Source organism: Melospiza melodia, chromosome 11 (assembly GCF_035770615.1).
Source record: "Melospiza melodia melodia isolate bMelMel2 chromosome 11, bMelMel2.pri, whole genome shotgun sequence".
NCBI lineage: Eukaryota > Metazoa > Chordata > Aves > Passeriformes > Passerellidae > Melospiza > Melospiza melodia.
Genome location: NC_086204.1, coordinates 21321836 through 21349380, shown reverse-complemented (window position 1 = coordinate 21349380; position 27545 = coordinate 21321836). Strand labels below are relative to the sequence as shown.

At 40.5% G+C, this 27545-nt stretch overlaps 1 protein-coding gene across 8 annotated transcripts in view; it reads right to left on the bottom strand.

The window, feature by feature from the left end:
• Positions 1-27545, bottom strand: part of ST3GAL3 (ST3 beta-galactoside alpha-2,3-sialyltransferase 3) — a 172364-nt gene that overhangs the window by 81240 nt on the left and 63579 nt on the right. For all 8 annotated transcript variants that reach the window (XM_063165932.1, XM_063165931.1, XM_063165937.1 and 5 more), the window contains one exon: positions 24028-24120. In XM_063165932.1, coding sequence (XP_063022002.1) covers positions 24028-24120 — 93 coding nt within the window. The remainder of the gene's footprint in view (positions 1-24027; positions 24121-27545) is intronic.

The following is a 27545-nucleotide window of genomic DNA, read 5'->3' as shown; positions in this document are numbered from 1 at the left end:
GCCCAGGTATATGACCTGATGCACGGAGAACTGAATCTTTTTGTTCTGATGCATGTAAGTAGAAACACATTATGCAGAAAGACTATATCAATGATTTTTCCCTTCTACCTTTTTTCCCTGTAGTAAAAGCCAAAGGTAAATTTAGTGCAGCTCAACCAGAAGACCCCCCACGAAAGATCATATCTCCTTCCAGCTGCCTCAGCAATCACATTGTCCCCTACCTCTCAGTCCCTCTTTGTTCTCAAGGTCTTCCTTTATTCTGCATTTGGGATCCAATATTACCAAGCTTGAAGAAATTTTTTTTCATGCAGCTCTCATCTGGGAAGTACACTCTGCCTCTGTACAACAGAAGTTTTATCATCAATTTATTATGTTCCTTATGTGTACTCATACTGTATCTTCTAAAGCTTCCAGCTGGCTCCCCTGATGTCCACCTCAAGCCACTTGCTCCTACCCACCAGGTGAGCACCTTCTCCTTTTTGGCCTGGCAGACCACTCAGTAACATTTAAACTGGGGAGTACTGCAGGAGGCATTGCCTCTCCCATCTCATAAGGAGTCCAGCCACCTCCTGTGTTCGCAGAGGACAGCTTTCCTAAGATGCTTCTGGCTGCTCAGATGGCTGGAGAGTTTCAGATTTATGGTCTATGGCTGAAAAGCTCTCTCTGCACACTGTAGTTCCTGACAGGACCATTACAAATTCCAGGGAAGGACATGGAAGGCTGGAGCGAGTCTAGAGAAGGGCCAAGAAGATGATAAAGGGCTGGAGTGTTCAAGGGTGGGCTGGATGGGGCTTGGATCAGCCTGCTCTAGTGGAAGGTGTTCCTGCCCATGGTAGGATGAGTGGAACATGATGATCTTTAGGGTTCCTTCAACCCAAACCCTTGTATGGTTCTATGATCTGCATAGGACTGAAGGGCCACACACATACAGTAAACCCCATCCATACACTTACAGTAAACTCCAGGTGCTTTCTGGAAACCAGGCACATGCACAGAAATCATGGCACACTCAGGAAATGGTCTGGGCTTCCAGCTAGTGAAAAACATGAAGTCACTACATCCACAGACTGCACTGAATAAGAAACAGCAATTATGGCAGCTACCAACTGCTTCTAGAGATCCTCTCCTGCTCTTTTGAGAGGGCCAATGTTCTTCAGCAGCTGCACACAAGGAGTCAAACATCAGCTTTCAAAAAGACCTCTTTCTTTAGGAGACGAGGTCTGTTCAGACACCAATGACAAAGAGCCACATTCCTCCTCTTTAGCTTTGGCTAGCATGGGAATGAAGCTCAGACACAAGAAAACTTCCTCTGTAGCAATGTCCTGCAGCTGTCAAAGAACCAGCATGTGAACAAGTCAGGCACAGGAAGAAGAGAAGTGCTACTACAACTGGCCAACTGAGCAACTTCAGAGTCTCAATATGACAGCACAAAGTAGGTGCCCATAGAGACACTCTCCCATTTTCTGTACTTTGAGTATAGACATTCACACGTTGTCCCTATGGACCTGCAGGAAGTACAGGAATACATATGCTTTGATCCAGCAATAATAACTTAAAACCCGGTCTTGTGTGGGAAGTGTTGACAAATTACCTCTGGTAGGCACTGAAATCACTCAAACAATTAACTGAGATTAGATTAGCTGGTAGGTTTGGAAAGAGGCTATGAATAAGATGTGTGCAGCTGCACATGTTTTTACTCAATTAGATGACAGTAGGACATGTATTACTTCAAATATCAAGGCTACACCAAATCAGATAAGCATTCCCACCTAAAACAAAAACCAGCAACATACTTCCCACAAATGTAAAACAACTTTGTGTTAAGCCATAGAGGAATAAACTGAGCACAGACAGTTTCTTCCAAACCCCAATCAGCTTCAAAATTAATACCCTAAAGAGCAAGAATTCACATTCTTATTTTTTTTTAATCTACTGTAACTATAGAAGTTTTATTACTTTTATATTAGTATTAGTTTATGATGTTACAATCTCTCTTTCAGATTCTGTCTCAATAAAGTGTATAACATAAGACTAGTTTGAAACATGATCTATTTCCGTTCAAGTGAAAGCCAAGAAGGTTTAATATTAATGCAATTTACCATTTTTCTAATGTTCACTAAATTGTACACACCTATGGTATTCCCTCTGCAAACTAAATGCATCACATTTTTGTCCATACAAAACCTATCCTTCCTAGACAGACATGCTGTGATTTTATTTTGGAGTAGATCAGAAATCAGATCTGAAGTGGATTTGCAGACACACAGGTCTTCTCTGCCACTACATCTTCTTAGCACAGGGTGGGAGAAAGAGCACAGGACCAGTGCCTGAGCACTTTGGGCCTCTTTCTAAAGGGGGCTTTACAGAGCTGGTGTGAAAGAGCTTCTGAAGGACCTGTGAAGGAATGCAGTGAAAAAACACATTTTGAGAAGAGCCAGCTTGACAGTGGTAAAGGCTGTTGGCTGAAGTAACCTAAAAGACCACCAGTTTTAATATGTCACACTTCTTCCATCCCCTCCTGTAAAGTCACATCACATCAGCTCAGAAAACATCACCAGGAAGACATAACAAGAAAAGCCATAAATACAGGATTCCACAGACAATGGGACAGGCTCTCTGGTGACTGGGACTAGAGAGTTTAATTTTTAAAACCGTATTTCAGAGTCACACCTCTACAGTCTGCTAGGACCCCGTCTGAGATTAGTCCTTGAAGCTTAGCAGTGAAGCAAGTAAAAAGAAGATGGGGAGAACAAAACAGCTGCAAATGGAGGGGGGGAAAGCAATACAAGGCAGTATAAGAAAAGCACAATGAATTGTCATAAGTGATGCAACAGGTCATAGCAAAGAAGAAAAGGGAATTGAAATGTGAGATTTGAGCCATTACATATATAGCAAAACTTCAAATAGGTTCCCACTGCATCACATTGAATTACAGGAGTCTTGCTGATCCGTCATTCCATGGTCAACTGGATGTTTGGAGTTCTATTTTTAGCATTCCTTTTAAAGAGTTTTCCTGGTAGAGCATATTCATTGTGTTGTGGTTTCTCAAGTCTATTGGCAAGTTTAGGTAATATATTTGTTTCTTTCATTCCTGCAACTGAAAGTCTGATTTTAATGAGAGATTGCTCATTTTGGTTAGCAGCTCAATCTTTACATTCTTAAGCCTCTTTAAAATTCCTGCATACATACAGCCTAGGATGCGTGATTTAGCAGTGATTAGTTTAGTGGTGTGACAGAGACCAGACACTGCTCAGAGGTATTTTACTGTTCTGAAGTTACTTTCTCAGCATATGAGGCTTGAAAGCTGAAAAATAGGAGAGCAGCTTTACAAATTGCAACAGGGAGGAGAGCTAAAGCTTCAGACAGATACACTCTATCCTCCACCTCCTTCCTGTCTGTACAAATGAAAACAAATGCCTCTAACTTACAAAAAATACTTGCTGTTATGGGCAGAAGCATGACAAAGAATCCACCCTCCAAGCAGTTTTAGTGGCAGCTTCCGTGGTAGCCTACCTCATGATCAATGGGGCTCTTTTTAAATGATTAGCAAGGGTGTAATTAAGGAAACTGAAGGAAGAGAGATAACTCAAAAGATGAATGAGGCCTTTATTCAGGGTATCACTGAGATGGGGCACTGGTTGTACCACAAGCAAAGGTGAGGGTCCTGGTGGGCAAGATGAGCACGAGCCAGCAGCATGCCCTGGTGACAAAGGCAGCCAGCAGCCCCCAGCGTGGGGACCCTTCCCCTGCTCAGCACTGGGGGGGCTCTGCTGCAGGGCTGGGGCACTGCTGGGCTCCCCTCTGCAGAGACACACACTGGAACAAGTCCAGCAGGCTAAGATGATTAAAGGATTGGAGCATCTGCCACGAGGGGAGGCTGAGAGAGCCGGGATTGCTCAGCCTTGAACAGGGAAGGCTCAGGGGGCTCTGATCAGTGTGCATAAACACCTGACAGGGGCAGTCAAGCAGGCAGAGAGACTCTTCTCAGGGGTGCACAACACACCGGGCAAAGGGAAAAAACTGAAATACAAGAAGTTCCTTTGAAAATAATAATACTGCTATGGTGGTCAAACACAGAAACAGGCTGAGCAGAGAGGTTGCTCAAACACAACTGAGCATGGTCCTGAGCAACCTGTGACCCCACTTTGAGCAGAGGTTTGAACTAGATCACCTCCAGAGGTCCCTGCCCAACCCTCCTAGTCAGTGATGCTGTGATCCTTCTCCCCATGAAGCAAGGAACAACAAACTTGCAAGAGCTCAATTCCTATCCAGGTCAAATCTCAGAAACACGGGTCTGCTAAAACCCCATTTTATACAAGTGCTGTAATTCCTGATGACCTCAATCAGCCTAATCAAGTGGTAAGATTACAAAAATAAAAAAAAAAAAGGGCTTTAATTTGATCATTACTCGTAGCTATTCCATTGACCTAATGCTTGGCTATGAAGAGCTCATGAAAATTGGATTAATGCATAAAAATAGAGGATTTCATCCTCTGGAAATCACAGTTGAAATCTGACATTCAACAAAACTGGAAATCTGTAGCTTTAATGTCATCCCATTGCTAATGGTCATATTTACCTGGCATAAACCACACAAGGATAATTTGATAAATCAAGGTCTTTGCTGTTTAGTCAAAGCTCTCCTATGTATACAAACACCCAACACCATTCCACACCTTCACAATTTAAGTGGAGTGGTAGGACTGATAAATAAGTTAGCACCAGAGCTGTGTGACACCACTGTCTGTGCTGGGAGACTCGGGGCTGTGGTACAGCCAGCAGTGCTGCTGCAGGCAAGGACAAAAGGACAGTCATAGAGCAGAGATTAAAAGAACAAGAAAGCCCAGCACGTCCAGTGAGTGTGCACATCATGGCATTGTTTAAAATGTTAACTTGTGTTGCAAAGGAAACAGATTGCAAAAGTGACTACCATTTCTCCCTAATGTTTTGATTTTATTTTTTTCTAAGCTACTCTTCAGCACAGTCATCTGACAAACTACAGAACCATGCAACAAACATAAACTTATACAACTAATAAGCACAAATAGGAAAGATGCTTCACTTTTGTGATTGAGTCAAATTAATAATTGAACAATCCCTTTATTAGTCAAGGCTCCCCAATAGCCTCATGGCAGAGAGGTCAGAAATTTGAAAATTATGTGCCCAGACATGTGATCTGGTTTTATAATTTATACTCATGAGCCATCTTGGACAGCACAAAGCAGAATATTTCTTGAATACAAACACACCATAGGAGCAATAGGGACTTCAGTTTATCTGATCTGAGGCTCCTTTTCTACATCATTTCAGCATCAATCCAGCTGATCCAACACAGGTATTAAGCAAGAGACTGGGGAACAGAAAACACAGCCAGCACTTGGGTTATGCTGGCAGCTAGATGGCTGGTTTTATTCTCCACAAGTATTATCAAAGCCTGAGTCCAAAAAGCACTTAGAGGCCTCCTAAGCATGAAGTAGTCTGTGAACATCCAAAGAGTGTTAGGATTCACTTAGGACTATAACAAACCCAGACAGAATCCTTCTGATGAGGCCAAGGTTCCTGACAACACAAACACCTAAAGTGGTTTAGGAAAGGCTGGCAAACCCACAAATTACTCCCACTTCTGTAATCCACAGGGCACAGCCTGCCTTTTCTTCAGAGATTTGTCCCTCCTGCTTCCCAGCAGCCATCCTAGAGGGAGCCTTGATACCTCCTTCTGGAAGCACCTTAGACTCCTTAGCCCTCACTTCACTATCTTTCCCTATCCGAGAGAAGGAGAAAGAAGGCTGAACTTAATCCTTTCCCTGTCTGCAAAGTAGGAACCAAGTAAATTTACTCATAAACTATCTAATACTTGGACTACTTTCTCTTGAATTAAATAATTCTAAGCCAAGAGTGACTCAGAAATTGTTTTGAGATAAGTTTTATCAAACTGTTCATAACTATTACCCCATTACACCATTTGAAGGGATGGTCAGCATGAAGAATGCCTTTCCATCACTGTGTGAAATTCTGTGCTTTAGCAGCTTTCAGTCATGGAGGTCAACATTTTTAAAATAGGCTACCCAGACTTCAGTTTTCTAAGGCAATTTAAGTAAAATAAGTCTATAAAACTTTGGCCTAGATTTCTGAGGTATTGAATGCATTTGGCTCCCACAGCTCTGTAGCATATATAGCTTTAAAAAAAGAGACTAGTTCATAAAACATGGGTATAGACTAAACTTTGGAAATGTTGGTTTAAAGTCAAGGATCTGAAACTGATCACAAAAGAAACCAGAGTCAGCTTGTGAAAATATTTTCTATGCATTTTTTCTTAGCACATTTATGCCACAGCATCATGCACACAGCAAAGATTTATTGAGCTATACCTTCATTGGGCACATCCTTCTCTCTCTTTAAAATAATTTTTAAAAACCAACATTAATATTACACTGCAGTGGGGGATCCATGCTCACAAATGCCTCTTTTTTGAAGTATAATCCATAATGGACATGCTTTTAATAAGCACCTCAGACACTGAGGAAATGTCACCCGAAGTCCTAATGGACTGTTGAATGTCTGCTATGAAATACACTGCCTGCTTCCACAGAGCTCTGCTAATGCTTATTTTCCTACATAATTCCTAGTGCTTGCAGGGGTGAGACACACTCTGACTATTGCTCAGGTACCTCAGCTGGCTTCTTTCCTCCTGTAAGTACATTTTACAGTACTTGCAGGAGATGTGTGCTTTAGGAAAAAAATGAAATCTATACATTTCCATGGCACAGGTCCCAGCAGGCAGACCTCTTATGCTTGTAATTGAATTATTCTAGCTTCCTCTTCACTCTTCCACATACCAAAGCATAGACATAACTACTGGGCACTTTTTTTTTATTACCTCCTCACTGTAGGCAAACCAACAGTAAATTCAGAGTTGCATCACTTAAACTCAGGTGGTAAAAGCACTGCAGAAAGCATTGACATAACACACTAAATTAGCAGCCTACAAGAAATCCCATTATTGGTCTTTTCTTTCCTGCTTAGTTCAAGAAGTAGAATACTACACTGAATCAACACAGGCAAAAAAGAAAATCTCTTCACTTTCCCTCTGGTCAAGAGGTTTTGCTAGTTGTCTGAAAATTGAAATGCAAGAAAAGTAAGGGGCTCTCTTCCTTCCTCATCAATGTAATTCAGAGCATCTAGAAATGAAAATTCTAAGAAGAAATAGCTAAGGCAGCAAAGGATTCAACATTTACAAATTTCCCATGAGGCTAAACTCTAACTTTTATAGCCTCTATTCTATTAGTACCATGTTTGCTTTACAATTATTTCCATCACTGTTGTGCATTTCTATTACTCATTAATAAAACATGGTGTTACTCTTCTGCAATGCCCTGACTTTTCCTTCAAGATGCTCACAAGATGTTAGACTCCACCTCCCTCTGATTAGTGAGCACAAATGAGAAATGCAACGTCACACCCAGTGGATGCTCCAACCCACCTGGTCGTCAGGGACCTGGTGGCACATCCCCGTTGTGTAACACAGAGCTGTGCTGCTGAGACAGGCTGGCATGCACGGCCACAGCGAGGTAGGAGCCTGCTCCCAGAAGCAGGAGAGCCATGCCAGAGAGAATAAAGCCATCCATGAGGCTTATGAGCTCTGGCACAGGAGCCACAGATGAGCTTCTCCTCCTTCCAAAGGCAGGTTCATGCCCACCATTTCATGATAAGTGTATATGCATTACATAACATGCTGCTCAAACTTAATACATTCAAACTCGTAGGGTACCCTGTGGCAACATCTGGCAGACGAAGATGCAATTCAAATCTAGTTTCTTTTTCCTTCAGTCAGACAGACGACCTTTCTTCTGCCTTATCTTGTTTTTCTCCCTAGTCTCAGGTACCCACATACAAGGATTAAATAATTCTGCACATTTTACAGGAAATTATCATGTAATAATTTATCTTTGCAATTAAATCCACTATAGGCTTGCAATCAGCTTGCATGAGCTGTCAGAATGCTCCCAGATTTCCTTGGAAAGACAAAAAGGTTTTACGTTTAAGTCAGCTAACAGTTAAGTGGTTGGCAGTAACTGTCCCCAGAGTCCTGCAGAGGCCAATAAGCCTGAATTTAATAGAGTGGAAAAGAGGGAGTTAGTGAAAGGAGGCAGATCTTGTCACTGAAAGTATGACAAATGAGAAGGATGAACTTAATACCAGTTTTACGAGAGACTAAAAGGAGCGATACAAGTGTAAACAAGGAGAAAGCAGCACATCACTGTAATAATACTAAAAAGAGAAAGTCCCAGCTCAGGGTTCAGCTATGTGAAAAGGAGGCAGCTTGCTGGTTTTTTGTAGATCAGTTTTGGAGCAGAATCCCATGGGTTATGTCTCTACATGGCTATACTATTTGGGTTACATTTAGCAATCTGATCTTGTTATTTAGCAACACAGACTTGCTGATTCATACAAGCTAACCCAGAACACAAAGTGTTTGGATTCTCTTTTCCTGTTAAACTCTTTGTTATTTACTGCCTGCAAGATTGCACTGAAGTTCCAGCCAAAACTCATTTCTGCTGTTTCCAATATACATTCCAAATACAAAAAACATGGCATCACATCAAATGTTAAAGTAAGATCATTATCATCCAGCTGCCAAATAGTTCCTACAGGTTCAGAGGCAGACAATTACAGAAATCATGAACAGTGGCTCAGCAGAATGAGCTGACAAGTGTTTTCATTCTTGTAGTATCACACTGCAGTATCGCAGCATACCAGGAGACATGGTGGTCTAGAGAATAAACAGATTTTACCATGGAAGGAAAAGGATAGATAAGGCACTGGCTCATAGTGCCCAGAGCTACCCAAAGAGTACAGTGTGCAAAACTGCAAAAACAGGAAGAAATACCTTGCACAGAAAGGGCAAAATAATCTTTTGCCAGCAGAATAACCCAGTGGACTCCAGGAATGTTACTCACAATGCTAATCACCACAGAGTTGAGGATGAAAGCTGAGGTCCTATTGTGCTGTGCAGCATAAAACCAGGGACCAGCCCATGCAAAAACATCTGTCATTCATTTGGACAGATAAGGCAAAGGCAACACAAATCTCACAGAGAAAGGGAACTGCACAATGCTAGTAGTTATTTTAGCTCCATAGTGGAGAAACAGGTTTAGATCAGAATGAAGTGACACTGTGTGAAGAAACTAAGGCAATCCTGCAAGGATAATTTTAATGAAACACTGTAATTGAAGAAAACCTGGAAAGTTCTAAGGCAGTTGTAGGAAATAAAGCCAGGAAGGCCTTAGAATACAGATGTAAATGAGTCATTTGGCAAATTTAAGGAAGTTCAGACTGAAAAGCTGAAAAGAATTCCACAATCTAACCACCTTCAGGATTTGTTTGAATTTCTTGTATCTATTTAGCTGCTGCAGTTCTTTAAACTCTCCTAAACCCAAGGTGACCTTTAAAAAAAAAAACCAGCACAACTCAAAAAATTTGCCAGCACATACAAACATATTCTAAAACACTCTGTCCAGAACAAAGAGTCTTCAGAACAGGGCACCAAATAGTCTCTATAATAAGCCATGAGCAATTAGTCTGCTGGGAAACAAATCAGCTCCCTGCATTTCAGCAGAGTGAAGGTGGCTGTCATGCTCCAGTGGTGATGGTAACTGCAGGGTCTTTTCCTGAGCAAAGCTTACAGGAAACCCACCAGCTTATATCTGCTAGTGGGAACTGAGAGAATTTACAGGGCCTGGGAGGCAAAGCTCTGCAGTGGCTCCCTACAAACCACCAAAGTGGTGCTTGTGCTGCCTTGAAATGCCCCAGAGAGCCTGAACCCTCTGGTCCACCAGCACACGATCTCTGATTCTTCTCTGCTGCCTCTGAGTCCTCCATTCCATCCAAAACGCCCCCCCAAAAAAACCCTGAGAGATCTGTCACAAGATTTACAAACTGCTGTAGGAGCCTTAAATTGTTGTGAACAACAAGGGTTACCACCTTATTTAAACAAAAAAGTAAACAGAGATGTAGTCCAGAGAGATAAAGGAGGGACACAATCCGTGTGACACAATCTCCATCCACACAAAAAGGCAGATGGGCCCAAAAGAAGAGCTCTGAGGAAAAAAACAGGAGAAGGAGAGAAGTGATTGCCTTACACGTGCGAGAAAACAGCCCGGGACTACAGCACAGAACAAACCCTGGGAGATGAGATAGAGAACAAGCATCTCCTTCCCTAGCACTGCAGTGAAAGGCAGCATTATGAAGTCAGAATATTGAAGAGTTGACACTTGGCTTCCACAGTCAAGACAAGTCTCCAAAATCTTCTAGCAGCAGATGAAATGAAGAGATTGATGCCAGGTATATTCAGAATTTTGCACTTGGCTAACTGCATGCTTTGTTTTGTAGCTATTTTCAAGTTACTGATCAAGAATTTCAACTCTGATTTGCTAGAGAAATCAGGTTGTTTTTTAAAAATTTTGTTTAATGGTCTGACATGAAGAGATGCACTGTAATCCCCAAGAAGCCCCAAACCAAACCCAAAATAAAATGTAGCAGACAAAGCCTCTCAACACTCACAAACTGGAACAATGCTGGAAACCTCCCCTCCTGTGTGTCTAACTCTGTAGCTGACATGCCAGGTCTTGGGTATTAAAAGAAACACCTCAGTAGCAGCTGAAAGTCTGTGCTATGCTAAAAAATAACTTATATAAGCAAGAGATTCCCACAACTGTAGAAAAGTCTCAAGTGTTTAACACTGCTTTTCCCACCTAATTTTTTACTTCTTAGCTGCAGTGGTCACTGTGAATAAGCTGTTGAGGGCTCCTCCTCAGCCAGGTGTCTGGGATGCTGAGGCTTCCTCTCCTCACCAAGGAAGTGACAAGCCCCTCATGGCTGCTCCAAGTTCTCCAGATACAGAAAACTCAAATTATTACTCAGTTTACCAACTCCAGACAACAGTGCCTGTGCACTTCATAACAGGCCAAGCAACTTGTTGAATACTAGTATATCTGTCTGTAGGAATCTTTTCCCTCATGCACCTCTCTCTGACTCTCATTGGGCTTCCTGCATCTTCAGGGAGCACAATTTCTTTAGAATAGCTAAAGACAGGATTATCTCAGGATAAACTGCCCTCCTGCTATCACTTTTTTTGAATTACTGGATCTTCTGTTTAACACAAGATGACATTCAAGTATTTTGAGATCTTAACTGAATAAAGACAGTTCTGTCAGTGAAAATATTTACAGTAACCTCCCTAACTGAGACTGATTCCAGCTTCCTGAATCTCATTATGGTAAACTGGGCACTGCTGTGAAAGGGAAACAAAGAGGAGATGAATTAAAACAAACATGCAGAAACCCAAACAACTGCTTCAAGTGATGTTAATCATTACAAAAAACCTGTCAAAAGCACCCCTCTGACTGGCATCTGTCAAAACATCTCAGCAGTTCATCATCTCACAGCCACCGTTTAGATGGAGACAGAGGGTGCATCAGTCAGCACTGCACATCTCACACAGCTCTGCATTTCTACATGATTTATTCTGTAGTTCAGAGAACTTCAGACATGGCTTGTTTCACAGGATTACTCTCCTCTTTCTCCTGGATGGCCTGGAACCATCATCATTCCCATATCCTCAGGGAGGGTGTGGTGTCTGGCAGCTAATTTCACAGAATGAAGCACTGTTTCTCCTCCATGTTTTCTGTCCAACAACGCACAAGAGATGGCAAAAGACTGGAAATTAAGTCCTGTTAATATAAAGAGAAAAAACCCACCCAAACTATTAGCCTTGGATTTTTAAATTTCCTGTCTGGACATGGTTTAGGAGTCCTCCAGCTATTCCAAATGCTAGTAATGCAATACTGAAGAATGAACAATTTGCTTCCCAGAAAAGAGACAGAGATCAGCATTTCAAACCCACACCCTCCATAAGCAGCAGGTGCCAGATCTGGAAGAATGAAGCAGAACAGTTCCTCCTTTCCTTTTAGAAAATACATGATGACCACTTTCCTGCTAAAATACCTTCCTTACTGAGCACAGGTGGAATTTTTGGCTGAGCAGACAGATCTTCCACCAGGCTACTATGGCAGAGCAAGACCAATTACTTCTTTACAGATGTGTCTACTCAGACAAGTTTCTTCACCCTTGACACATGAGGAAACCCCTATGTGAAATGAGCAGTCACAGAGCAAAAGTAAACAAGCCCAGTGTTTATAAACTGTTTGGTATCCTGTTGTTCCATAAATAGTTATTATTACCCAGGAGATCAGATCTGCCTTAAGGAGAAGAAATGCCTGGTACATGTACTGACAAAAATCCCCAACAAGGGAAAAAAACCCAGAGAAATGTTGTAGTTTCCTTATTTTAGTTTTCTTTCCTTAACCCAGAACCTGTAAGCATATTTTGCCTCCTTCAAATTCTGGACATCCTTTCTCAGACGTTCCCAGAACAGCAGGAATAAGTCAGCAACAGCAGACTGAGAGCTGGCCTGTTTAATCAGACCCTTGGGACCAGCATCTTCCTCTGCAGATGCCTAAACCCCACAGACACTGTTTAAGAAACAAATCAAAAGCAAAAAAAGCTGGCCACCACTGCCTCTGAGAAGCTGCTTGTTTTGCCACAGGTTACACTAAGACTGCCTGGAGCTGTATACTGTATCCATGCATGAGGTTACACATTTACAAACAAATTGTTAAAACATAAACACAACTCCTAGGACAGATAGATACTGTGCTACTCATCCCTAATTCATTGCCTGGTGGAGCAGCTGGTGTGGCTTTGAACATCCCTGAGGCCACTCAAAGCTGGTGTTTTCTTTCCAAACTGGAGGCAAGACTCTCCCACCACAACAGCTGCCATCCCATGGACTTGCTCATGCTGAGGCCAGCCCAGGACAGCACATCATGGAGCACAGGGACGGCTCCAGGGACAGGGAAACTCACTGGGTCACAAACAGCTTAAAAAAAAAAAAACCCAAGCCCAGAAACAAACACTTCTGGTGGCTAACAGAGCATCACCTTCCATTAAAAGTACCAGAGACTGACTCTTACTAACAGAGGCAAGCCCAAAGTAAATCAGATGCACAGACCTTTTCATCTAGGAGTAAAATCATTGTGGTTTTGTGCACTGGCAGAGTTATATATTCTTCTGGTTTCAGGTGTTCCAAGATCCCTCAGAATGTCACACATATTTTGATCTGTTTAGTTCCCAGATAAATTAACTAACTTCTCAGCAATCTCTTTATCATACTGATATCACCAGTGTGAACATGAACCTAGGCTGGCACAGCTAATAAACAGATAAGAAACATGTTAAAATTGGTGTGACACAAATATCAGTTTAGAAAGGGGAAACCATATAAACCTCAAATCTTCTTTTCTCTTTTCCAAGAACTGTACAAGGCATGTTACTTGAAACTTGCATAATCCAGAAGTTTACATCAGTTATTTATGCTTGAAAGAAGAGCAAGTTAGCATGGCAGATGTCATGAGTTTCAGAGGAATCACAATCAAATGTTTCTCAAGAAAGCTGGACACAGTTTTTCTCGTTTTCAGGGTGGACACTGGAGTAAGCTACAGCCCTGAGTTGCACAAAGAATGTTCCTGTGCAAGTAACTCAAAGAGCTTCAGGAGAAAAACGTTGTGATCATTCTTAAATGTACAGCAGATTACACAAAAAGGAAACAACTTTTACTGAATGCATGAATCTCCAGAATTTAGCAAGACAGAAGCAGAATAAGAACCCACAGTGTGCAATACAAGTGAAATCTGCTATCCCACTGCAGTGTGTGGCAATGCCCTTGCCCTGGTTTCCGGCATTACGTGTGGGTTGGGTTGGGCAAACTTGGGAAACTACAGAAACTTCAAGTTGTTGTGATCCCTGGCACTACTGCAACAGTTACAGCACTGCTTTGATAGTATTTAGCAATTCATTTAGGGACTCAGCTCAGAATTGTAGTAAAGGTAGCAAGAAAATAGTTGCCAAAGGAGCTTTTGCTGTTCTCTCTGTGGTGGAGCCAGAGTTTCTACAACATTATCTGAACAATGTTCTCAAGTGACTTTTCAAATTGTTACAAAGAGAATTTATAATCTTTGCAGTTTTTACCTTCCTTTGCCTAATGTAGAGTTGGAGGGCTCCCCAGACTGTTTCTAATTTGGTCTAATAATCTTGCATAAATTATCAAGCTGCCTTTTCATCCATATTCTTAGCCAAAGTACACTGGCTCAGTGACAGCATTTGCATGCACTGACACTCCTGAAATGTTTCAATAATAGAACAAAGTGAGCAGTAATAGAGGAGAGGGAAAGATAGAATAGGAAAATAATTTGACTTGAAATCTACCCAAAGATAGGAAATGTGATGAAAGTCACCAGTAGGGAGTTCAGTAGGAACAATTATCCACTCTGGAATACAATTCAGAAAACTTTGAGGGAACCTGCACACTTTTCTACAGCAAGAGGAAATCACCAGTGACATACAGAGTCTCAAAGATACCAAGGAACTTGTTGGGGCTCTGGGGACATGGTGGCCTGAACCAATAAATATGAACTTTCAGAAAGGCAAAGTCAGAGTTTTAATCAAAAAAGATAAAAATAATTTCTTTGGGAATGTGAGGAAGAGAAAAGAAGGTAAGGCTTGTATATCAAAACCACAGTGATATTACAGCTTAACCTTCAAGCTCACTGATATTTTTCATATCTTGCATTCCATGCTCATTGATATTTTCCTTCATTCAGATGGATTTAGAACCTCAAGCAATCTTTCCTGCAAGATTTTCAAGATTTTCCTGGAAGTCAACCAGTCTTGCTGGTATAGCTTTAAGAGCAGATGGGCCACAGCAACAGAGCCCAAACACCCATGCACAATAAAATATGCTCATTTGGTAGCACAAATTAAGTTTATTGCTTCTATTACAATCTTTCATGCTCACGCAAATATGGTTATTTATTTGTACATTTCAAAGCTCTCCTTCCTTTTTTTTTTTTTTTGTTAACAGTCCATAATTTAAAATAACTTCAGTATTCCTCAAAACAACAAGCAAAAAAAAAAAAAAAGCCACCCTCAAAACAACCAAACCTGTCCTGTTCCCACTCTAACATATGATGCAGGGTACTCATATTAAAGCAAGAACACATATGCTCTGCATCATTTTTGAAGCCAGAAAGGCACATACTCAGTAAAGTCCCTGTGTCCATGTTCCAGCTTTCATTTTATAGTCTCACTTAGTTCCAAAGTCATGAAAAAGACTCTGAAGACTTACTTTTCAGTCACAAAGCCTGCACATCACATGGATTCACATACTTCATTTTAAACTCTTGAGAGAGGTCAAACATGAAAGATTTTAGCACCAAAAGTGGCTCTGATACAGCATCTACTGTCATGATCAGCACGTGGGAATTGCATGTATAACTATACACATTTGGTTAAAAATTAAAAATTCAACATGGGATAGAAAGAACAACCTACATGAACTGAAGGTGAAACCATACTTCTGTCTCTTGAGCATCAGCTCCCCACACCCCTGTCCTGGTGCCCAGAGCTTTTGCAGTGCCATCACCTCAGCTCTTCAATTCTCAGGCTGCACCCTTGGCAGGGTTTGTATAATCACATGGAAACTCCATAAACTGAATCAATGAACTGGTCTGGATTTAAAATAAACTTGCACTAAATGAGTAGGCGATGGGGGAGGGAAAACTCATGTTCAGCTCTAAGGATTACTTTACTTACCCAGTTCATTGCACTGTGCACAGGCAGCTCTGCTCGCTCAGGTGATGGAGCAGCATGAACTCCTTAGGGATGCAGAAACAAAACCAGAGCCTTTTCCTTTTCTTCCTCTTTTTTTTTTACATCTACTCTTACATTATGCCATGTCTACTTCAACCTGACTGCAGCAGCATGCACATCACCAGCAGTGAGGCAATGAGCTGCTGCCATTGAATTTTGTTTTAAAGTACAAAGTGTTTTGAGCTCCAGCTGGTCAATCAGTGCATGAATTTCAGAGCTAGCAGTGAAGTTATGTGTCAGGATTCATCTGCTCCTCTCTGGAATTACGTTCCCAAGCACTGTTCTCTACAATAAAAAATGAATGAAGGGAATCTGCTGCAGAGAAATTAAGTTAAATGACCACACTTTAAAGAAAGCTTTAGCTACCACCACTTCAGTACCAGAGGTTTGCAACACTCTGGACATGAGTTAACAAATGCTGCTCCTTAATTCCAGCTTCCTCCTACAGACAAGGCAGGTTCAAGGGACTGAAGCAGTCAGGGTGTTATAAAGGGCAATCCAATTGACCCAGCTATAAATAGCACCAAGACTCAGACAACAATCCTAGTTTGAACATTGAAAGCAAACATCTCTTAGCAGACTGTGCTGTATATTCACTAGAGCCAGCCTCTGCAAAAATATTTAGTGAGATAAAATACCTGTCACCTTTAGGCCGAAGTATGAGAGATTTAAATATCTCAAACAAGTCCATGACAATAAAACAAACATGGGAATTTTACCTGTTGTATACTCTGACCCCAATTGTCACTCAAAATTGACACTAATACATACTTTTTTAAATCATCCTCCTAATAACTGTTTTCAAATTATATATAATATCTGACACACTAACTGCAGAGGTGAAAAAGCTGAGGAAGTTTTTCCAGAACCAACATATAAAGGAAAAAAAAGGCACCACTTCATAAAATTCACAAGGAAAGAAAGGTAGGAAAGTGCAAAATATTGCCTTTGCCAGCAGTGGCAGTGGAACAGCAGCTGACTGCATGGGAAGATGTGTTGCTGGAAAAGCCACAGAGCTCTGCGTGGGGAGGTGCTACCCAGACACCAGAAGTGATTTGAGAGGGTGTGTGTTTTGGCTTGCATGTTTGTTTAGCCTGGGATTTACAAAACACAGAACAAGGAGGTGACAGGAGGTAAGGGTGAGCAGCAGCAGGCTTCAATCCCCTGGCATGGCACAGGCAGGCTTTTAACAGCCTGGAGCTTGGACAAATGGAAAACCCTGACAGCTCAAGTGACCAGGGCACCAACAACTTCTCTTTCACCCTTCCTTTCCCCTCCTGTAAGTCTTGAACTCTTTTAGCCACAGTTAACCACTAAAATGAAGGAAATGGATGATGTTCAGTGCTGCCTATCAGAAAATACACCTGCATGAACTTGTCCCTTCAAATTCAAACCTCAATAATGCAACAATGATATTTTCTTAGTCTTTGATGTGGTGACAGGTGGGAGGTGTGATGATTCCAGGTCAGCAGCTCAGCTTCCCCAAACACCAAACACCCTTTTGGGCACTGGCACCTAGGAAGTTCCTTCCAGAGCTGTGATTACAGCATTACTGGGACTCCAAATGTAACTGTGAGCTCTGAAACCATCACTGTCACCATCACAAACTATTCCTAAATGAATGTACAGGAACAGAACAAGAGGTTTAAAGAAGGGACAGGGATTAGAGTACTCCCCATTCCCAGAACAGCATCAATCCTGTTTTAAAGGAAAGCAGAAAACTCTCACAGCAGTGTCTGAGACACAGGGATCCTGACTTCAGTGGAAGTCTTGAGATGTGTGTACTCTTTGTTGAACACAAGCTGCTTTCACAGCTCACATTAACAAAATGAACCAGCTCAGTGTATTTCAAAATGAGATGCACATTATATTTAAACTTAGAAGTAAAAAAACCCCTACTATCAATAACTACAATAACTAATTCAGCATATATATATATACACATACACACACTCACAATTTTATATATTGTAAAATATTAAGAGATACTGTCCACTGCAACTGAGAAGACCCCAAGCTCTGCAGCAGATGCCGCACACTACAGTCAGGCAACAGTTTTGAATCTCTGTAGCAATCCTCAGTGGCACATTAATTATCCAGCCTATTTCTTCAGGAGCTCTCAGGAGCCACATGAAGCTGCCATCCTTCACCTTCCTCTGCTCTCCTTAAATAGTTAATCACAGAGGAAGCAGCCATCACCTGCACTGACAGCCCCTAAGCACTGAGCTCGTGTCCTGTCACTTCAGTACAAACCCATGCTGGGTATGGCAGTAATTCATGAGGCATGGAGACAGTCAGACATGCAGAAAGTCAATTCCAAGCAGAGGGTTAAAAAATTCTCTTTCTGGAATATTTTTTTTCTGAATATCTAAACAACAAAGCAGAAATGTGTGGGATGGACAGATGCTATTGTGTGCCTGTTATAAGAAGCACAGCTTCCTGAAAGGAGATATGGAAATGAATGTGGAAATACTTAGGATCAGGGGACCACATTTTTAAATTATCCTGACTCCTACTAAAGCCCTTGCTGAAGCTCCATTTCCAACCAAAGTCCCTATCCCCCATTTGCATATAAAAATGGGGTTTTTTTCCCAAAAGCATAAAAACTGCAAAACCGTATTTGTAAGAAAGAAACGGCAAAGAAATTTTACCAGGCTCTGATGTGAAGGAGACAGGAGTCTACACGCTAAAGAAAGGACTTCTGGTGCTGCCCTATCTATACTCCCCCAGCCTGTGGAAGTGGAGAAAGGCACAGGAGTCTGTGACCTACAAAATCAAGGGGGAACTAAACATCAGAAAAAAAACCCACAGAAGAATGACTTCAGAGAAAGCCACTGAAATTTCTGTGGCTGGCATAAATCCGTGTCATGCACTCTCTGCTGATATGAAAGCTTTAAAATTTTTGAACTTTATGTACAAAGAAGCAATTCAGCATGAAAATATAAACCCAGAAGACTTTACAGGAGAGCTGTTTATTGTCTGAGTGATGAGCAGGCTACAGTATTGAAAAATAAGAGGGGGAAAAATATCACTGGTAAAGAAAATACCAATTGCTTATCAATAGAAGTTCAAACCAGAATAATCAAACAAATCAGACTTGATTTTATATCTGAAGTGACTTTAAAAGGTTTGTGATTCATATAAGGCTGTTTCTTAGCACCAGTTGACTAGAAAATGCTTACAATCTTATCCTTGGTGCAAAAACAGTCTTATGTATCTGAATCACAAATCATAAATTCACTATTTTGGTCACAACACCAACAGATTTGTTGTGTATTGAACTTCTCCTTTCTCCCTTACTCTGAAATACTTTGAGATACTCTTTAAATAATTCTTTGCCATGTTACCCTACCACACACAGATACACAAGTCTGGAGGCTGCAGACATTCCCTCTCTATTTACCGCCTCCTCTAATTTTTACTACTAGCTGCCAAATTACAAGAGCTTGTGGTTGGAAAATTGCAGCTGAGTATTGAGTAGCTGAACTGTCCCAGGCTGGCATGTCAGCCACAAACTGTGGGCAGAGATCTCTTTTCTCATTTGATAAAGAATAGGGCATAGAAGAGCTGTACACAGGCAGCATCGTTTCCACAGCAAGGCCAGACACGCAGGAGACTGCAGGGTTACCACTGCAAATACAAGTTAGTGCCTTCTACAAAAAGGTCAAAGCATTAACTCCAGACTCGTAGGTGACCTCAGACCAACTAAAATAGTGCAATTCATTGAACATAGTAGTCTAATTCACCGACCTACTGATGCCATTCTACCAAACACACTTGCCATTTCCTTTGTATCATTCTGAAACCAGTAACTTCACTTCAGGCACTTTGAGTCATTATCTGCTGTTGAGACATTTGCAAGAGGCAGAATCTTATTGTCCTGGAAAGTGAGAAACTAGATAGCTCCTTCATTTACAGTGAGCAGCAGCCCAGCTGGCCAGACCTTACACTGAGATACAGCTCTGGGATCATGCACCCACTTCTCTTGGTGTGGAGCCACTGTCGTGACTCAGATTACAGCATGTTTTTCTGAAGCTATGTCACTCTGCTATCATTAAAAAACCCAGAAAATAAAGGCATGGGCACAAGGGATTAGACCAGCCATCCATTTTGTCCAACACCTGATGTCTGAGTCCATGGGACAACACTCCAGTAAAAAGCGCCTAAGAAAGAAGGACTACATCAAGCCACATGCTGCCATCAACATCCATTTAGGATGTAACTTAGAGAGTTCCGTACTTTTGGTATATAAAATATGCTTTAAAGTATATTTTATTTTTTAAAAATCTTTTGTCCACTACGGAGCCATTTGCAGAAAAATGTAACTGGAAATAACATGAAATAGCACTTACTTTTATGTATTTTAAACCCGGAGCACAATATTTGCATTTAATACCTCTAAAACTTGTCAAACCACATCACTCACTATGTTATACAGGCTTGTGAACACACTCTGCTTGCTCTGCTTCACTATAACTAAGGCACAACTAAGTCCACCACACATCTCAAACTATCAGATCAGTCTTCTCCACAAACACCATTTTATCTCTATCAGAACTGAATTTGGGCTGCCATTTCCTTGCCCCACCACTTACCACTGTGAGACCCCTCTGACATTGCTCACAGTCAGCTTTTGGTCTTACCACCTGGAAAAATGTGTTAGTGCTTCATTATTCATCCTCCATTCCAGGTAGTTTATAAGCACTTAGAACACCAGAGATCCCAGCACACTTTCTTCCAGAAGACTCCAGTAGTAACATCCCTGTACTGTCCAATCTTCTTATCTTTTCTGTACAGTTTGCACTATTTACCTAGACACTATCTAATCAGTACAGCGTTACACCAGTTTAACTTGCCAAAAAATCTTTCAAACAGCAAATATTTGGTTGGTTTTGGTTTTTTGGGCATGGGTTTGTTTGCTTGGGGTTTTTTTTTTATGCGTGTATTATGGGTTTTTAAAAGAAATCCAGATGTATTGTATTAGTTGAATCAGCTTTATCAAATGCTGATCCAGTCATTGAAACACAACAAGCAGATTTACAGGGCAGAAGCTCCTGCTGCAAAAGCCAACTTGTCTCCTCTCTATCTGTGAACAAACACTAATGCTATTCTTTAATTTTAGGTTCTAAGAGGAGCCTGATACAGAAACCAGGCTTGCTCTTAGCTTCCACTTTCCCAAAGAACCCCCCAGACCCTTCTTGAAAAGCCCAGCACGTTTACTGCTTTTCATTCCTCCATTCTAAGGCCAATTTAAGCAATGATTACATACAACCGTGTGTAACTCGGCAACATCAACACCGAGCTCCTCACAAAGTGAGAACTTTTCCTAGCAATTCTTTGTGCTGGAATTCACTCCAAAACGTCAAGCTTCTGTCACATTCCCCCAGCCTGTCCCCTGGAAATGAAGGGTCCACATGGGAACTGTTCTGCAGTGAATAGCAATGCAAATAACTTCTCTGCACCAGCTTTACCTTCCCTCAGCTCACATGTAATATTAGGAACCTCTATCAGCTCATCGGGATCTCTGACAGGCTCTCTGCCTTTGACAGTTAGACAAAAAGCTTTATTATTTTTTTAAAGTCTCTACAAAGTTGTTCCTCAACATTTTTTTTGCTCTACCTCATTATGGTTTATATTTAACTTGCCAAAGTTAATGCTCTTTCCTATTCTCCACATTTGGATACAACTTCGGCTTCAGAAAGATTACTTATTTCTAGGAGTCTTGTTTATTTTACTGTTTAAGCAAGTCGTTGTTCATTTTTGTGGCTTTTCTTCCATCTCTTATTTCCTCTCCCTTCTCACACTTTACCATTGAAACTGGACACAGTAGTCTAGAAATCTTGGATTGTGAGGTTTTGTATTTTAATTTTACGTCAGTGTTTCACACAAAATTCTCAACTTTTTTTGTGCACATATGAAATAGCACTTAAGAAATGGTATTTTGTGAAGAAGACATGAAGATTTCTCTGCCTGTTTCCAAGATAGAGGACTTTTTTTCTATCTTGAAGGTAAAATCTGTATTTGGTCCTCCCAGATGTTTTATTTCATGTTGGATATATTAACATATATTTTGTTGGACTGTGGCCATTTAAATCAGGCAATCCAGATTGCTCTTTAGAAATAACTGACCCTTTATTTAGTACTCACAACCTAGGATTTTTTCCAGATAGGATTATTGATGAAGGGATAAAGTATTGCTAGAATGAGAACTGATCAACTGAGGACCTCATTAAAGCAAACAAACAAACAAACAAATGCTTAGTCTTTCTTTACCATCAACCACAATTTGGTATTTCTCAGGCCATTGCTCTTTAATCCATCCAGCACTTGCTTATGCTTGCTAAAGTCTGAATTCTCATTTTTACCAGTAAAAAAGCATCAAGAACAGCTACATCCTCTGAGAAACATTTATTCTATTTCAACTATTTCCACCATATTTTGCCTATTCACATTTAAAATTGCACTAAAAAGTCAGGAACCTTAAAATCGGAAAACATTTATTCATTTCATTCATGCTTGAAAACAGCCAAACCAACTTTATCCAAATATTAAAAACACCCAACAAAAACACACATTTTACCACAAAGACCGCGCCTAAAAAACGTCAGTTGTAGAGATGATGGTTTCCTAATGACACAATCAACTGAAAACAGAAGCTACAATAAAACAAATCATGCAGCTCCAATCTTTAAATGAACAGGCATGATAATTTGGCTTTAAGAGTTCTAAATATATTGAATACCTGGCTTGGTAATATTAACTTTCATAGTTCTCTGAGTACAAGGAAAGTTGCAGAGGAGAAGGAATTTTAAATGCAGCTTGATTTTTCTTTCAGAACTACTGGTCAGTCATCCTTACAGCAGAACTGGGTAAAATAATTAAATGTCCAACACTGAATTTAATTTGTAAAGAAATCAAAGACATCACAGGAAAAAAAGGCAACATTAGTCAAGTTTTAAGGTCCATGCTGTCTTTAAAACTGTCAATACAATTTTTCAATGTATGAACATTTCCTTTGACTAGAGACACATTTGTACCTCTTTGCAAGGAATCAGTTCAATGCAGGCAGCTACTGGGAGGTGACTGAACAGAGATATGCTAGCAGCTGCTGAGGGAGAGACTAAATATCACTTCAGATTCTAGGAGGCTAAACAGCTCCTTCTTAAAGCCAAAGTATTTTAAAAATTAAAATAAGATTAATAGTTTTGTAATAATGAGTTCATTCTACTCTCTACTATTTACATTTAGCATGTACACAAACACAGATTTAAAAGCACTCACTTTCAGTTCTAGTATTTATACTCTACCCAGAGTTCCAAAATTCTCACAGAAGATAATACTGATAATTGTTTGGTTTACACTGGTGATGGAGAACTTCAGTGTTTTGTTTTGTTTTTAAGGCATGTTTCTAGTATCTACTGGTTACAAGGCAATGTCAGATGTATTTTTTAATTTTAAAAAAGCTTCCAGTCACCGTGCTTGTCAACAAAAACAAAGGCAGAAGATACCACCAGTTTCAGGCTTGGATGGAAGGCCATGATCACTCAACCTAACCTTTAGATGCACAGGTCATGGAAATTCCCTCCTCAAAAGAAATAAAATATCTCTTTTGGAAAAGTGCCAGTTATGTTAAGAAGTCCACAATCTCTTTTGCCAAAGAGATCATTGCACTAAAGCATCTCTTCCACGTGAACAAGAAGCTTGTACAGTGGTCAAACTGTTTGGTCAAATTTTCCATTCAATGCACCAAACTGAAATGCTTGAGCCTCAACAGATTAATGTTCCTGCCAATCTATCTCCTGAACTGTCTCCCAGCAATTCTATAAACTCCAGGCACCTGAGTGACGCTTTACCCTGTTGTCCCAAGAACAAAAAACCCCAAATCAACCACAACAAAACATCACACTTTACTATTTACTCCAGATAACTTAATCATGACCAAAGCTCCCCAAGCATTGCATCACCTGGTACTAGCAGTGAGCCTGACCACACGTTTGTATCATGCACTAACAACATAATTTGTTCCATCACTCAACACCCAGGAGTCTCTACTCTTTGAGCAAAGTCCTCGTCAGACTGAAGTCAACTAAGCCATTGCCACTGACCACTCAAATTGTCCAGAATTTCAGCACTGGTCTCTCCATGAACCAATGAAGTGAGAGAGCAATGACACTTTTCAAGACAAGCTCTGCCTATCACCCACCTTGAAGGATGAGAAGTCATCAGGGGAAGTGGGGAAAAACTCCCACAGTGATTACTTACTTTGGGAAGATGACAGTCATGAGCGCTGATGCATAGCCTGGCTTGCACATTCCCTCAGAGAAATTGGCATACTTTGATGCTAGTTCTGGAGGCCTGTGAAAAAACAAGTACAGAATCAGGACTCTCCTGGCTATGAACTAGTTTTTGCAATCATCCAAGTAATTTTTCTCCTCACAGCTTTGCAGAGAAGAGCCACAGGGAGTAATTGCAAACACAGACCATCATTTATTTGTTGCACTACGGCATCACAAAAGAACAACAAACAAAGCAGAGAGGTAAAGATATCTGTAATACCACTAAACCACTAGTTTTGCTGAAAGATTTTCATAGCTAGCAAGGTACAGTTCATGGAAGAAAAATATCAATAATCATTTTATACTTACACCTTTCAAAAGGAAAAAAGACATAAACAGCACTTTGCTTTGGCTATTTTTCTAAGTTATGATCGAAGTTAAAATTATAGAAAAGTATTATTTAGAAGATTACTTGAAGATAGTTTCAGGAATTTGAAACAAAGCTTCAAGCAGTATTGGCAGGGTATCATCAAGGGATGAGTGATTTCAGTATTTGGAAGAGATGACATTGCTGCTGCTTTGTTGAGGTGTGTCTTAATTCAGCTTGGCTAGTGACTCTTTGGCCAAATTTAGAATATATGGGTGTTCCTTCATTCAGTTTCTATACAGAAACAAGAGTAGCAACTCAATTAAAGATATTTCAGTCCAGCACATGCATTTACCATAGGTCTACTGAGTTACGTGAAAAAAACCTTTAATTTTGTGTCCCCTATTCATCACCTGCAAAATTTTTACGTTCATCCATTTCATTAAAGCATTACAAGGGTCATTAATTCACTTGTGCTTTCAAAGTAACATTAGATATCTTAGTGTCAGTCACAATATGAGGATTGTTAATATTCCTTCAAAGAACAACCAAGAAAGCATTTACAGTTCCATGCACAACATTCACTGGAAGCTGCAAAGACTCATCAATAACACTGTTCTCGCTGCATCATTATCAGCAACAGGAAAGTAATGAAAGGTTTCTTCCTCCAGTTCAACAGTAACACTCAAATGAAGATGACAATGCAGCCCCACAGAGTAGAACCACCATTTACACTGCCAATTATTTACAATAAAGTATAGATATCTCTGAATATATGATATAGACATGGAGAGAAAGAGAGGTGTAACATCATCTAGCACAACCCAAATCTGTGAGTTTGGTTTCCATAGGTGAGGATGGGATATCATAATACATTTCTTTAAATGAGAGAGATGAGAAAACATCTGAGAAATGAGTATCCAAAATTATTTGCATTCTTATGCCAGTCAGGATCTCTTTATAAATAGGTGTATGAAGGACTGACAAAACAAAAGGTTTTAATGATGCTAAGGTATATTCTATCCCCTTCTGACACAGACAAAAGGGACAGCAGGATGTATTGATCACAGCTTGTTGAAGCATTTCAGATATGAAGAAATGTGGGAAATTTTAACTTTTTTCAACCGAATCTAAACTTGCTAGAATTTTAATCTTTAGGCAAAGTACAGAAACCCCTAATACCAAAACCTCCAAAAACAAGTAGAAAGCAACTGAATTTATCTGCAGCCACCACAGCAGTGAGTCATTGCTGGCAAACTTGTATAACTATTTCAACAGCAGGCCTGTCTCAAATGACCTCAGTGGTCACACAAAATATCTTGAGCCACAAACACAGGCATTTTTCTCTTTTCTGATTTAATGGTGCTTTCATTATCAAATTAAAACGTCACTCAGATGCCCATCATGGTGTTTCTGCACAAGAATAGCAGGCTGGGACCCTCCTGCGTGTGAGCCCCCCGCATGCCAATCGCTGCATACTGATGGAGGGGAGCTGTCAGTACAAACCCACAAAGACTCCCAGAGCTGCTAAAGCCCCCAGGCCGAGCTGTTAACATTTCTTGGATGTGATGAAGTTCATGATCCAAAGTGCCAGAGGCAGAACAGTTCTCTAAGCCAACCATAGCTGCCATCTCATATCATTCAACATTTGCTCATCTCCTTTCTTGGTGCCGCATTTTGAGTCACCAAGCTACAGAAAACTAGAAAGGGGCACTCTACATTTTAAATCCATTTAGGGACATGTTTTATTTGTTCAATCTCTTTGAAATCGGCACTGCATACTGTCACTGCCAACATGCTTGTAATGATAAGCTCCTAGTAGGTGTAACCCAGAGCAAATTCAGAATAGGGCTGGGGGCAGCTTTGCTGTTTATCATTCTGCTACCAGATGAAGCTATCCAAGCTGACTTCATTTTAGATACACACATTTGCTTTGCTGGTATTTTTCCCTGCGAGATCCACAAATCTTGCAGAGATCAGTGTTCCACAAATCAGGGTGTAAAACATCCTGCATGAAGCATCCCATAGAGTACTACACATCTTTCAAACAAATCCAAGTTTGAAAAATCACACTGTGTTTGTAGCTATGTGGTTCTGTAATAAAAGAACTGCACAGAACTCAAGTCTACAAATGAACATCTCCTCTGTATTTGATGACAATGTATCTACTACACTCCTGCATGTTTTGGTGCCTCTTTGACAATGCTTTTATTTCCAAATGGGAAAACCAAACACTTTTACTTTCTTAGTGCTTTAGAAGCTAGTAATAACTTCATCTCACTAGCCCCATTATGGAGCCTGGACTCCAAGGCCATCCTGATAAGCCAGCCAGCCAGAAGCATAGTGACACTTATGACAGAAGGGTTCCAATCTCCCCTACATCTTCCAGGTCCAAATACATTATTCCAGCTCTCAATGCTCATCCTCATACTGGGCTGAGGTAGCTAAAGAACTAGTGGAGACAGCAGAAATAATGTAATTAGATGACACTGTGGACCCTTTAAATTTTGCTCAGATTTTGTGCAGGAAAAACCCAGTAAAGCAAAAAATTTCTCCAGAATAAATGAGAAAAACAAGTCACAGTCAGTAAGTGTAAACATCTGCTGTTTTTAAACAAGTGCCTGCATGAGGGTGAAGTTGAAGGGAAGTAATTGGCTTATTCCACTGAAGAGAAAATGCACTCTTGCTTTTTTTTCTAACTTTTCTCTTATGAGACCAGCGCACATCCTGAATTCTTATGATATTCTGCGCTTCTCTACACTGTTATGTGGACATCAATCTCAACAAAATTTCACAATTTGGATAAGTTAAAAATCCAGCTGCTTTCAGAGGATTTAGAAAAAGTAACAAGATTTTTCCTTTTGCTTGCATTTGGCAGATGTGTGTCTCCTTTTAATCTCAAATATGAAAACGTCACCATAGTTAATTCCTTCATCGTGTCCTGATCAGGGATAGCATGTCATCCTCATAGACTGGAATCTAAATCCTTTTAAAAAATAAATTAGTAATATAACTCAGTGTTTAGATTACTAAAAAAATGGCCACAACTAAGCTCATGTAATTGAATATTACAAAATCTACTTGAAGAGACAGATTTTGTTGCTTTGCCTTTCACATGGAATTTAAACTGCAGCTTG